The sequence below is a fragment of the Mastigoproctus giganteus genome, chromosome 13, assembly GCF_048544385.1.
Source record: "Mastigoproctus giganteus isolate SK-2022 chromosome 13, ASM4854438v1, whole genome shotgun sequence".
Lineage (NCBI taxonomy): Eukaryota > Metazoa > Arthropoda > Arachnida > Uropygi > Thelyphonidae > Mastigoproctus > Mastigoproctus giganteus.
The window spans coordinates 168,219,740-168,235,225 of NC_143587.1; the positions used below are offsets into that span (position 1 = coordinate 168,219,740).

The 15,486-nt window shown below is 36.4% G+C and overlaps 1 protein-coding gene across 1 annotated transcript in view; it reads left to right on the plus strand.

Moving 5' to 3' along the window:
• Positions 1-15,176, plus strand: part of LOC150076591 (uncharacterized) — a 34,138-nt gene extending 18,962 nt beyond the window's left edge. Inside the window, exons 3-4 of the mRNA XM_090387649.1 lie at positions 7,702-7,833; positions 14,943-15,176. Coding sequence (XP_090243775.1) covers positions 7,702-7,833; positions 14,943-15,097 — 287 coding nt within the window. The 3' untranslated portion in view covers positions 15,098-15,176. The remainder of the gene's footprint in view (positions 1-7,701; positions 7,834-14,942) is intronic.
• The last annotated feature ends 310 nt before the right edge of the window (positions 15,177-15,486 follow it).

Sequence of the window (15,486 nt, forward strand, 5' to 3'; positions counted from 1 at the left end):
TTAACGAATCAATGATTGAGTTTCGTCTTCAGGGGAACCCCTCTCTCTCTCTATATATATATATATATATATATATATATATATATATTAAATTTTGTCAGATCAGTGACAAAATTATGTCACTGATCTTAAAATTATTAAATAGTTTTAGCAGTTGTCTGTTATCTCTTTACATCGTTTGAGCAGTCACTATTTTGTTTAATCTTGACCCTAAGTAATCAAATTCATCAACTTCTTCAATATCTTGCTCATTAACCTTCACTTTACTGGAACCGAGATTATCACCATAGTTTTAGCTTTACACACATTCAACATTCAGAAACAATCCTTTTTTCCCTACTTGCGTCACATAATCTCTTCGGAGTTTCTTTAGGATGATCCTTAGAATTACAAATCAGCACAGTATCATCTGCATAACGAAGGTTGTTTATCTTTAGTCCTCCAATTTTGATGCCAGTCTCTAAATCTTCAAAAGCTTCACCGCATGATATCTTCAGCATAAAGATTAAAAAGATGAGGTGACAAAATACAGCTTTGCCTGACACAGTTACCTATTTTGAAAAAGTCCGTGTTTCCTATGTCGGTTCTCACAGTTCCTTCCTGTTCCTAGTACAGTAGCTTAATCAGCTGAATTGTGTAGATTAGGAATCCCATATTAGTCAGCGTTTCCCATAGTTTCTAATGTTGAAAACAATCAAATGCTTTTGAATAATCTATAAAATAAAAAAATTAATTCTTTACATTTTAATAATCAGTCCTAGACTTAAAATCTGATCTCTGGTTCCTCTGCCCCTTCTGAAACCTGCTTGCTCTTCTGGCATTAAGTTTTCTTGAGATTCTGTTTAATATGATTTTAAGAAGAATCTTACTAGCATGAGAAATTAAGCTAATAGTCCTGTTATTTGAGCAAATTTTCAGATCTCTTTTTTTGGGAAGGGAATAAAAATTAAAAGGGAATAAAACGAAATCATTTAACTCCCTGTAAGAGTTTGATAAGCTTCTGGTGTCCACTTCCCTACAGAATTCCTCACGTGTGAATGTAGATGGAAAATACGAATGCAGTTAATCAACTACTTGAGCAGAATCGTCAACAACCGAACTATCCATGTCAAATGGACCAATCCGATGCATCCCCTTCATTTTAGAGTTAACATAGGTAAAGAAGTCTGTTTTTTTTTTTTTTTTTTTTTTTTTTTCATTGTATCCTTTGCCAAAGGTTTCTCGTAATCTGCCTTTGCTTGCCTAACCTCCTTTGTCACTTGATTACAGACTATCTTATATCATACCATAGGCATCTGTGTCTCCTGATAATTTATATGCATTCTTCTTCTCTGACTCGAGTTTCATTAGTTCATCTAGCATCCATTTAAGCCTAAATCTTGAACAATATTTCTTAGTTGGTATGAAAAGCCTAGTAGCTTCCAAGATTAATTCTTTGAATGCTTCCTATTTTGAATTTGCTGTTGGTAACATCATCAGTTGGTCCCACCGTACAGAATTTAAATACTGTCTCAGACCACCTTTGTCACCTTTACGAAACAAAAACCCTCCCCTTTACCCCTGATGGTAGTTACATCTTTGAGTAAATCCCACATCAGCACACTGTGATCACTGCCACCTAGTAATCTGCAGATTACTAATGCACGAATTATCACTGCTGATAATCAGATCAAGCAAAAGTATTACTCCCTCTGGTTGCATCTCGAACATGCTGCTGTAGAAAACAATCACCCAATAAATTCACAAAATTCTTGCTAGTGTGCGAGTGACAAACCAACAAGTTGCAGTCTATCTGGGAAGTTAAAATCTCCCATTATAAGACAATCTGATTTATTGGCCCACTCTTTCTCTGTACAATTGTTCGTTATAATCAGAGTCCTATAACACATTCCTACTTTCAAATTTGCTTTCCTAATGCTTACGTCACACCGTACTAACTTAAGACTCCACTGTCCATCCGTGGCAACTGGATTCATTTCCTTAGATTCTGTGTTTCTTAACTAACAGCATGACAGCATGACCCGTCCTTCCTTTTTATCATGTCTGTACACATTGTACTCCCCAAATTCCAATTCAATTTCTTATATTTGTGTGACACCACGTCTCTGATATCTCAACATCAGCCTTTGATGTTTTCAACAGCACCTCAAATTCATCAAATGTATTTACTCTATCCCTAGCATTGGTGTACATGCAAGTATACATGCACCTGTCCTTAATCTCTTAGTTACCCTAACACAGCCCATGTATTTACTCGTTCCATGATGACTCCGAGCAGTCCTTGAAATTCTCAGTGCCTCGCTTCCAGGCTGCTGCTCATTCCAATAGAAGCCGTGGAAGAATCACTTTCACCTCTGGCTGCGGCTACTCGTATTCTATTAGAGTGAATTCCACCAAGCTAGCAGTTTTCTGAACCCACCTAACACTGCCCCAATAGCAGCAGCAAATATTCTTGCACCCTTTCTATTTAAGAGTAGCCCATCCCTGTATAAAATATCTCTCCTGTGAACAAGCACAAACTACGCTGAGAAAATTTCTACCCCATCCGATCTGCACAATCTCTCCAGGGGCGAACTGGTTGACAAGGCTCTCATCATACGCTTCATCCTATTGTGCCTGGGCAGAATTGCAGACACTTTAAAATTTAACCCTAACTTTCGACATTTTTCAACATTGACCCGTACTTGTTAAGTAAGTCCGCAGGTCTCCGACTCTATGTCATTAGTGCCAACGTTATCATCTTCCCCTGAAAGATAATATCTCTCTATAATGTCATCAACTTTTGCCCCTGGCAGACATACATTGGTTCTATTCCACCTATCCTTTTTGCACAATATTTTCCATCTCCCTAACAATAGAGTCACCGACCATAACTAGCTCCTGTGCGACCAGCGCATGCTGCTCTGAAGATTCCAGCTGCGTTTCTGATGCACAAGAGCTGTGGCGTTGAGTTGGGCAGTTCAGAATTTGATGGGCTCCCCATTAATTCCTTCAACGGAATCTACTCTACTCTTCCAACTCTCATGAACGCCCATCAGAATGCTCTGTTGGCGCCTAATTTCTTGACACTGTCTGCACCTAGCACACAGATGATGTGTTTCCTTTCTAAATAAAAATATTCGAGCGGACTTCGTTCGATTTCAAGCTTGGATTAAAATATTCCACAACTTCTCTAGAGTAGATTGGTGATGGTAACGCGGTCAGGATATAAAACCCATAAACGTTCCTTTCGGCAAGGGGTGATTCCACATAGTCACTATACCAGTTGAGCAAACTGCGTACACGGTCATGCCATAGATTACGCACAGCGTACATTAAATTTGTCCCTCGCAGGTGAAATAGCAATCAATCCTCACACGAGTGGAAAATTCCCGGGTTCGAGGTTCGTTAGCGTAGCAAGGAATTTGAGTTTTTCATAACGTGGTTCAATTAGTCGCGGGTTTTTTTACAGGAGACTCGAGGAGAAAAAAAAGTTTTCGTCCCGCAAACGAGTAAATTGATCAAAATTACAAGCAATTTACAGACCTTTATAGCAATCGGAATAGTTGCCTCAGCCTTAACTTCTTAACACGCATTCAACTTACGGTAACTTTACGTGCTTAAAAATACAGTAATTTATTTTAGTTTTCAAAAGATACCCAGTACATTGAGAGTGGACTTGAAAGATGATATTCGGCAAAATTGTTGTTATACAAACGAATTATGCATAATGATTTTTTTTCATTACTTTTAAAAGTTAGTCTCAAGCGTGGTATTAATTACACTACTCAACATGATTTTTACCTCCAGCAAATCAATGGTTGTTTCTCGTCAAGTTTTATGTATAGAATTTAAAATCAATCAAAAAAATTTCCTATCACGTCTCAGTTTTAAGAGATAGATAGATAACTCGATTCTGTACAAAGATATAATTACAGTTTGAAATACAATTTTTAAACTTAACTTTTGGTTGGTTTTGTTTATTGGGCTAAAAGTTAAGAAAGGACACCATTACTGTTCTTGCAATCTAGTATATTTTGATTTTGATGCACTTTTCCAGACAAGTTAGTATTTTTATTAATTTTATTACACCATTCAACTGTTCGATATATAGTGTATGATAAACTACGCTACAAGAATTCACCTTCTGTTCAAATTTACCTTTTACTTTTTTAGGTTAACGCATTGTTGAAATGGAGAAGACAAAGCACAGAACTTGCGTCAATCACCCAGACAACTCCTGCTATGTTTGTGGACACTAAACCCCAAAAACTGATAGGAAGAAAATATACAATGTCACAAAAGTTACATATTCATTGTACTTGGGCTGCAAGATCGGTGACCAAGAAAAAAATTGGGCTCCACATATCTGTTGTATTATTTGTACAACGAACTTAAGGCCGTGGTTATATGGCAAGCTGAGAGCATTACCTTTTGCCGCCCCCCTATGGTGTGGCGCGAGCCCAAGAATCAATTCAATGACTGCTATTTCTGCATGACAAAAATAAAAGGTATTTCCAAAAAGAGCAAGCACTGCATCAAATATCCAAATATCCCATCATCAATTAGGCCAATGCCACACAGGAAAGAACTGCCAGTACCTGCGCCACAAAAATCTTGGGGTATTGGAAGTGATGAAGGTACAGAATAAATCGTTTTACCAGTTGTCGCGGAACTATGTACTTCACATGATTTGGACTACGAGCCAGAAAAAGAAAAGGCCCCACACTACCTTGAACAAGAATTAAGCGACTTGATCAGAGACTCGGATTTGCCCAAAGAGAAGGCTGAATTACTCGGATCCAGACTACAACAGTGGAACTTACTCGCCAAAGGTACAAACATTACAATATACCGTAAGCGAAATAAAGGGTTTAAGATATTTTGCGATGGAAAACAACATGCGTGTTTGCAAAGTCGTTGGTCTTATGCACGAACTGAACATTGATCACAATGCCTCTGAATGGCGTTTGTTCATCGATGCGTCAAAGCTAAGTTTGAAAGCAGTATTGCTTCAAAAGGGAAATACTTCACCATCAATTCCTCTTGTTCATACTGTCGGCCTGAAAGAAAGTTACGATTGTATGTCCCAGATTCTTGCTGCTATATGTTACAATGACTACGGTTGGAATATTGGAATGTTGGAATGATGTTGAACATGGAGATCTTTCAAGGCTGTGGTACACTGATTCCTCGGAAAGAGAAAAGAACTATCAGCAACTGGTGACAAACTTGCTGAAATGTTACAAGAACATGGAGTGCCGAATGTCACTGAAAATCCATTTCCTTCATTCCCATCTGGATTTCGTTTCTGAAAACTTAGATGTCAGTAATGAACAAGGAGAGCGAGCGCTTCCATCAGGACGTATCTGCAATGGAAAAACGATACCAAAGTGGCTGTCACTCTGCCATGATGGGAGATTACTGTTGGTTCTTTAAACGGGAAAGCAATCTGGAGTATAAAAGGAAATCATTGTTTTTTTTTTTTTTGTTTTTTTTTTTAAGGAGCATTAGCAACTAATGCCATATTGCTCCGGGGATATGCGGTGGTCATTCCCTGACCTTTCCGCACCTTCCGTATTTGGTGGTGACGGGCTCGCACCCCGGTCTAATCAAGAAGCGTGTGCTACGCACTGCTGTTCCTTCCCACCTGGCTACGGAGGCGGCTTCATTGAGTGGAAAACATGTCTAAGTAACATATATTGTGTGTAATAATTACAACCATGTATACTGATATTGTACAAAAACAAGGAATTTAAAAAATGCATACATTATAATCAGAACATTTAAAAAAAAAAAAAAAAAAAAAATTGTCGGATAGCGTTATTAGAGTATATTGTTAAGCTACTGCTCGTTAATATAAGTGAAACGAAAGTAATTTTAAGAAAAATGTTTTTTCCAATAAAAAAAAATTAAAAAATATCACAGAAACCTGCACATTTAAAAAAAAAATTAAATAAATGATGATCGCAATAAATTTAAATTCAAAATATAAATACATAGGACGATTTTTTGCTCGCTATCGGTAATTAGCGCAGGTGCCGAGAAATCCATAAGAGACAAGTACAGCAAACTGGAAATTTGTTTTCCTTATATTTATACCCCAAAAAGCATATCGATGGCGTGCAAAATAGAGAGACAGGGCCAGAAAATAGTATTTATTAAAATATTTGTTTTCATGTCTGACACAGAGTGACCAGGAGCAGCTTGTTCAGTCCACAGTTTCGCTAAAGGGTGGCGTGGGTCGGGATCCACTGTTCAACTTTTAGAATTATTTCAGCTTCTTCTTAAAAAAAAAAAAAAAAAAAAAAAAAAAAAATTGATGAAATTTATCACACTATTTAAATCGGGGATGAACCTTACAGCTGAATCTTTTCGAGGGAGATAAACTGGCAACATCCCTGTCCCCCTCTTTCCGCCTATAGTTGTAAAAAATTTATTTAATTCTTATAATCATCCTACATCTTATTTCCCTACTACTGTAAAAATATCGATGTTACAGCCAGCACTGGTCAGGAGAATAACCGACTCCACATGCTGAACTAATTTCATTTCAAATAGCAGAGCAAATTACAAACTAAACTTAACGTGATCCATTTTCGTTTTGACGTTAAAAGCGTTTTTACTGGCGTTATTCCAAAAACTTTGTAACGAAAAACCGTCATACGAAAAGCGTTACGGAAGTGACGTCATCTTCAGCTTCCTCCTGAAGCGAATTATTGTAACTTGTATTGTTGCAATCATACTTGTATGATGGCAACAATTTATCTTCTACTGGAACAAATTTAATTAAATTTTGCAAGGAGCTTCAAAGTAGTTTTTCCAGGATAGTGGGAAATATGAACATGTGATCAAGGAAATTTTCTCATGCAATAAACGGGATAATGTGGACGTATAGCATATCGTTGGAAAGCTAAGGAATTTAGAAACAGAAATATTTAGGTCTTAAGATACAAAATTCGAAAAACGCGGTAATTCAAAAAGCCATCTGGTTTCAAGCCACCTGGTGCTTTCAGATTGAATATATTTATTTTTTCTTTACAATTAACTGAGACAGGAAAACGAGTTCTGCACATTTATGAAAGCATCCTTCAACTTGGACGCGTCATCAGAACTTTCGATAAATACTACACCTAATGCAACAACAAAAATGGTGTATTTAGTCGTGAATTCTTTCAAAGTAAAAATTATATATCCTGTTATAATAAAAATTATATAAAAATTATTTAGTCATCACAGACCAATACTTTCAGTAACCGATATGTAATTATTATAAAATAAAAAACATTGTTATACATGAATTTTATTATCTGAAAATTAAAACGTTTTTAACGCCTGACGATGACTCTTAAATGGTAAACACGTTAAATATGCTAGCGACAGGACACATTGTGTACCTGCTACAGAATTATGGGCTTTTTTCCTTATAAACAATAGGCTGTCACTATTATGTGGTAAATATCTGAAAATCACTTCAAAAGCTTGCCAATCCTCGTGGAAAAATAACGAAATATTGTCTACTGTTATGAACATTTCTTGAATTATTTTCTTTGAAAGGCAACGTGAACTCGTTTCAAAACTGTACGATAAAACATTGTAGTTATAATAATTAACCACACAGTCTTAGTTTTGTATGTGTTCAAGTAAATATCTTGGGAACGTAACATGCATTGAAATACGAGTTTAATATACATTATTTTCTTCTTTTCGTAATTTTAACAGAATGCCCAGAACTAGACTGCAGTCTATTGGATCCTGTCTTGGTGTACCAAGGATGCTCTACAGATGCGGACTGTTGTGCAAATATGCAGTGTTGCCCCGGATGTTATGGGGGCAGTTATTGCAACCTTCCTGGTTAGTAACGGTGAACTAATATATATATATATATATATATATATATATATATATATATATATATATATATATATATATATTATAGCGTTAACTTATTAATTAGGGACACCTAATGGCGGTGTCAAGAAGGAACGACATATACTACATATAATAATTTTGATTTTATTGTACAGTAATACCCCGACTTACGCTACCCCGACTTACGCGAACTCGGAGTTACGCGGTTCTTGATTTTTTCGTTTGGCAACGCTGCCGCCCACTATCTTCAAGGTCGTTTTTCATATGTTATCGATATACGGTGCGACGGCGGAGAATGAGAGCGAAAGATGAACAAAATTCAACTTTGCTGCTTTTATGTTTTTTATATCAGTGAAGGGGAAACAGATTTCACCATAATAACGTAAAAACCAACACAATTCCAGCTATCGGTATAATCGCAAATGCAATTAGATCGAGTTTACTACCAGTTTATAACAGATTTCACTAGCAGAAACGCAACTGGATTTTTATTGTTTTATGGTAGTAACCCCTAGAAATGTGAGGTGTTAATAGTGTATCTCTGCCTTTATGGTGTTGTTTATTCAGTTGCTACATGCGCGCAGCTTTGTTTATGCGTATCAAGCTTGCCTCCTCATTTTGTAATTGTGCTTTATTCCCTAAAAATGAGTAAAATACTTAAAAGGTGTGAAAAGGAAGCGTACTGGTGAAGACACTGCAGATTCAGAGAGAAAAAGAAAAGCAATTATCGATAAACAGAGGCGGACTGGGTCAAAAATTCTTACCCGGGAAAATTTATAGTGGCCTCATACTATGGTTTATGGCCAAAATCACACCGGCCCACCGGGGTTTCCCCGGTAAGGCTTATGGCCCAGTCTGCCTCTGTCGATAGAGAAAAAATATGAAATTGTGAAACGCTTTGAGCGAAATGAAAGACCATGTGATATTGCACGTGCTACAGGCCTAAATGAAGCAACGGCGAAAAGCACATGACAATTGCAAACTTGACAGGTTGAAAATTGAAAAGGGCTCAATTGTAAAGGGCTTAAAAATTTTAGAAAACATAGACTCCAACGAAGAACGCGTTATAGCTACAAAGCAAGGAATAAAAAAATTATTAGCTTGCTACGAAGAAATTCTGCGTGAAAAAAAGAAGGCGCTGTGTCGTCAGACGAATTTGTTAGATTTTATGAAGCCATCGACATCGAAATAACTTTTTAACGTAAGTCATTTGTTTTTTTAATACATATTTTGTATTAATATGTATAAAGAACTGCAATTTTATTAATGTTTTTCTTCTAAACTAGTGTTTTTGTTAGTCCTTGGTCCCAATTAAGTAAAATTTATATGTATTTATATGCAAAGTTGTACCCCGACTTACGCGAATTCGACTTACGCGATTTTCGTCGGACCCACCTATCGCGTAACTTCGGGGTATTACTGTATTCAATAAAACTATGCACCCTTAGTTCGCAACCAGTAGCGGGTTTAGCATTTTGTAGCCTTTAATCGCGTATAATACCAAAGACTCCACACTGTGTGTGTTCGTTCAAATAACATTCTTGAAAGGCTAGTTATACACACGATTATATGCACCGGAATGCACAAAATTTGAGTGACCACACATCCCGGTTCCCCCTCTGATTTTAGAGTTTTGTTCCTGTGTCCCGAATATATTTTTCGGGACGCTAGTACGTCCCAAAAACACCGGCCATTAGCCGGTTTTTTTCTAGTAATTGGTGGTGGTTTATGAAGTAGCATTTTCCCTTTGAAAGGTAATTATTTTGTAAATCAAACTACGTACTCTTCTTAAATAGAATATCGCATTAAGAATAGAATGGCGCTATATATAGAATGTGGCTATCTAAAAAAATGGGTTCAACCCTTAGTGAAGTGGATGGATGCTCTTAAAATATCGCCCAATTACGGGCGATTTGTTACGGGGTTTTCAAGCTGAACATTTGTTGTTTATTCAGTTTTCATTGCTTAAAAATTTGATTTCAGAATTGAAAGAAAGGAATGATGAGTGGCTTAACAGTTCTTGCTACGGCCGGTTGTCATATTTTTTTTTTCAAAATTTAAATTTCAAGAACAGACCTCAGAATTTGAGAAATCGTGTAGCTTTTGTTTTCTATTCTATTCGAGCACACAATGGAAATGTGGAAAGAATATTTTCGAAAACAAAAATTCAATGGTCTGATGAATGAAATCGCTTGGATATAAAACCATCGATTCCATTATGATGCCTAAATTCAACTTGAATTTAACATGTAAAAGTTTCTATGGCATGATTAAAAATTATGAAAAGTTGATCAAGGCATGCAGAAGCAATTTTGGTCATATTTCATTATAATTAGTATTACATTTATGATTTATTAGTATTATAATTTTATTTAATTATATTTAAGAAATAGAATTTTTTTTCAATGAATTATTGTTTATATATTCTTCTGTAAGCATATTAATTTGAATTTTGTTATTTTAATACCTGAACTCTTGCTAACCGTTTTCAGTGCACCTTTTAAACATGTAAATTTCGTACCCCATCGCCTTCTCAGTAAACTGCGGGGCTCCAATCAGCAGTATATCCAGTTTATGCCAAAATGTCCGGCTGCTCAAAACAGCACTATAATTTAGCATTCGGCTACATTTCTGGATTATAAATAGGTTTGAAATCCTATATTTAAGTCGAAATACTGTGAAACTCGTACATTTGATGAAAACACCGTTTCGTTGTAAGAAATTTTCATAGAAACATGGTCTCAGTATCTTCCCCTTGATTAATTAGGAAGAGCCCCCCCCCCCCGGGACAAAATCAGAAAAGAAATTTCAAATACTAACTGACAAACCTTATTTAGTAGTCAATATTCTAACTCAAATTTGGATATGCTGTATGACAACCTGGACCCAATTATCAAAAATAACATTGGACCCATGAGCCTTACCAAGTCAAATACCGAAAAATTTCCTGTGTGGTTCACTAAAGAAATAATTCAATTACTAAGAAAAAAAAATGTTCATCAAATACAAAACCACAGAGAGACATGGCAATTATATCCAATTCTCCAACCTAAGGAGACAGATAAAAAACAATATCAATCTGGCCTACAAAAATTACCTATCCAATATACAAAATGCAGTGCTAAAGAGGCATGACATGGGACCATTCTGGAAGCATTGGAAAAGGGTTATAAAAACCATAACCATATGAACAAAATTGAGACCATCAAATTAGAAGATTTTTAAAAATATTACAGTTACCTATATACTGGAAAATCTGATCACAATAGTGAGCCAGATAACACCTCCTCATCATGTTACAGTGGTATCCTGACACAATTTGAAGTCAATCCTGATATTCTTTTCAATACCCTTAACAAATTCAATTTAAACTATCACACAAACGCTGATAGTCTTCCCATGGCCCTCTGGAAAAACTGCTTTGTTGTCCTGCAACAACTTTTACATCTGATAAATGCAGTCTTCAGAAAGGGATCACTGCAAGATTAAAGGAAACTACCATTACCCCACTATTTAAAAAGGGTTCAAAAGACAGCCCTGCCTCCTTTAGACCCATACACAAAGCTAACCCACTAAGTAAGATCATTGAGAATATTTTATATTCGCAGCTATGTTGCTTTGTGAAGAACAAATTCAGCCACATTCACCATGGCTTCCTTATGGGCAGATCAACTGTGACCAACCTACTTTGCTTAGAACACGATATCAAACATGGCCTTCATAATAACAACCGAATAGACATATATTTGGACCTACAAAAAGCCTTTGATTTGGTACCACACAATTTGCTTCGCCTGAAATTAAATCAAATGGGGATACTAAATAATGCCCTAACACTAATGTTAAACATATTTTATAACAGAAAAAGCAGAGTCATTTTTGATGGAAGTTACTTTTCCTATCCAAAGGAGAGTCTCACAGGGTTTTCCTTTTCGTCCTCTATTATTTGCAATATACATTAAGGACATACAAGATTGCATACATGTTGACATCAAAATGCTTTCATACGCAGATGACCTCAAAATATACAAAACCATAAGATCAATACAAGACTGAAATACTGGAAAAAGGATTAGCCACTATCACTCTGTGTATTAGAAACACTGGCCTAACACTGAACTTAGACAAATTCCGCACCATCTCTATTGCAGACTATCATAAAAAAAACAATCAATTATCCCTACAAAACCAATAACCATGAGACAAAGAGTAAGAGGTTTCAGATTTGGGAGTATGTTTTTCTGCCAAGGAAAACTTCAACATACATATAAATAAGACTACAGCAAAGACCTCCAAATCTCTTGGACTTTTTAAAAGAATCTGCTTTGACTTTCCCAACATACAACTCATAAAAACAGCATGTATAATGATCATCAACCCAATACTTGAATATGCCTCACAGATATGGAATCTTCATACCAACATACTCAATAAAACAACTGGAATGTATTTAGAAATCCATAGTTAGATTCTTAGTGTACAAGTCTGTTGGAAATGGACACAAAATCTTATTATGAAGTGCACTCACTTCGGGATGGTACCACTCTCCCAAAGAAGGCTGTGGCGGACTGTAAATTCCTGATGCATCTCGTGGCTGGACGCCCCTGAGTTGCTCTACCTAATCAATTTTAGCTGCCCTCCAAGAGCTTTGAGAAGACTGTCTGGTGGCACTAGAGCCATTCATAACTGACGATCTCAAATTCAACTATTTCAAAAGAACTGCGAGATTGCTAAATGAATCCAACATTGATATTCTAGCTGAAGATACCAATATCAAAAAAGAATTACAAAGGTTCTATAATCAAGTAACTAGAAAATGAAAATGAGAAATGAGAAAAAGAAATATGAATATATTAACTATAAATATTTCAATAAATAAAGGGAAAAAATATAATAAATTATCAAAAAAAGGATAATTATAATAATATAATTCACTCAGAGTAAACTATAAATTATGATCCAACAAGAAAAATGTAATAACAAAGGTGTTAGAAATACAGAAATCTTTGTCATCCCAGCTTTGCCTAAATGCAAATTGCCTGTGATATATGATATTCAGTGTATATGTTGTATTATATCCCATTTATTTATTGACTGTAAATAGATCTGTATTTTTATTGTTATATTCCTCCTCTGTAAGACCTCAGCTGTTCTGGAGTAATTAAAAAAAAAAAAAAAGTTCCGTAAGTGAATTATTAGCAGCCGGATTTTCAGCGCCACCGTTACAATGGGCAGTGCACTCTTTCGTGGCAGCGTACGTGCTCGAACAAGTAACTTCTTTACGAAAGGTTGCGCATTGCTAACCACTGAACCTTGGCCGATCCAAGAAGTGGCAAGCTAAATCTAAAAAAAAAAAAATAAAAAACTGATGAATATGAATTTTAACACACAAAGAAATTCATGTAAACGAACCAAGCGACATATTTGTAAATGGTTACATAAATCATATGTCCACAGGAGTGTTCCCCATTGCGTCCATATCCCGCAGCTAGCTGAACAACAGGTTTTAAATAAATCCTGTTTAAATTCCTAGACAAGCAAAAAGGATAAGAAGAGTTGGCAATACAGAGAATACAAGAAAAAAAAACCTTATTTTACCAGTCAAGTGCGCTAGAACTATGACCGACTCAAACGCGAACGTCAGTCCATTACAATCGCATCACACCAACGTCAGACGTTTGCAGTGGTCTGACCTATTCTTAAAATGACAAGTTAAAACATGTCTTTTGAAGCAACGTGGGTCATCATATCAGACAGGTAGATGTCCCGTACTATGCACCTAATGAAGTTCGGAGGAGATGAGGTGGGTTTACTTCTCGGGGTTCAGACAAGGTAGAGACTGTAGTGCCAAAAGTCATCAATACCGAATATTACGCTAAAGCTCTGGACAATTTCCCACAATTAATTCTATGGAAATGATCTCTCCATGTTCCGGCTTCACAATGTTCCACCACATAAGTACACTGCGTAAGAACATGCTTTGAGGGGTTAAAAGTCCAATAACTCACCTGGCCTGTCTCTAGGCAGGCTCTACTTAAATCTTGAGTTGCTCTACTTAAATCTTGCAGAATCCTTACGGATAAGCTGCAACGTCAGATCGCGTAACTACTATCAACAACGGACTATCTTAGTCAGCTGAAACATCCCCATACCATAAGAAAGCACGAAGTAAAAAAGTGGTCAGTGCAAGAGTTATCGGGCAAGAAGTTGTAAGGACCTGTTCCATAAAATTATTGTCCAGAACATTAGTTTGGGGCGAACTCTTTATGGGTACATGAACTGTACTAGTTGGCCTAGTCTTCTTCACGAGAAATATCCCCATACCATGAAATTGTCTTCTCATCTTCGCAATTGGGACAACACGGAAGCGGTAGGTATTCTCCAGGATTCTGCATACTTCAACAATGCTTCAGATTGAAAGCGAGTGCAGAGTGAATCGTCGCTCGACAGGAATGATTTCCAATGTTGCACAGTTCCGGTTCTGTGTGCCTTGAACATATAAATCGATGGTACACTTGTTTTCACATGTTGCATTACTCCTGTGAGAATTCATGGTATCTGGTTTTACTGTCACGGAAACACTGAACTTTTGTGTCCGCTAGAAGCTCCAAACTGAGATTCCCTAGGGCCTGATATGGGGCAAACAGAAATCAACGGTGTTGGACCCTGCTAATCAGTTTCGCTTGGCCAGATTGGAAGTCTAGAGGATACTACTTCGGCATAGTTTCCTCAGAATTTACAATTCTTCAGCAAGTGGGAATGCTTAATTCCTGCATTGATAGATATTTTTTTGCAAACAGCATTCATATTGCTCTCCAACGAAAATATTACATCATCGTTCAGCGACCACGTCTGAAACTAATTTCGGATCACTGATCATCTTTATGGACAAATTATTTGCCTAAATGTCACAGTACACACAAATTCCTGCAGTGAGAAGGGATGTTCCATGACTTAGTATGAACAGTATACAAAGATCTCGCTTCCTCTGGAATATTATTCCTTACATTTTCCAATGTTAGTCTATATTTTCCATTTTTTTTTCTCACTAACTTTTGCCATAATATTTACTTTATTGAAATTTTTTTCAGGAGTTTGTCCTGGATGTCCCTTCTATTTATGTATAGTTCCACCAAAGAACTATTGTAGCAATGGATGCCGAAAAAACGATGTATGTTGTCTAAGTGTTTGTGATTATTCATGCCATCACGAAGGTGCCCCTGGAAATTATTGCGTGCATGAGTAAATTGATTGTAGTCTTACTGTCAAAGAGAAGCATAAGTCCAGTTCAAATTGCTCATAAACAAAATGCAACCATACATAGTCTAGAAATAAAAGAACTGTTGAAATATTGAAGTTTCCTTCTCATTCTTTGTAAATTGCAAACATAATTCATGCACATTAGCAGGATAACTGTCTTCAACAGCAACTGTTCGATGTAGCTACCACTATTTTTTTGATACTAGTAGCTACACCTCTAAATGATTATCAAAATTGATTTTGTAGATGTAAACGATCTATACTTACAATTGATTTTCGGCAGGGTTGTTAATGACACATGACAGTACGCTGCTGCAACAGGATCTAGATAAGTTGAGCAGATGGGCTGAGAGGTGGCAACTGAAGTTTAACATT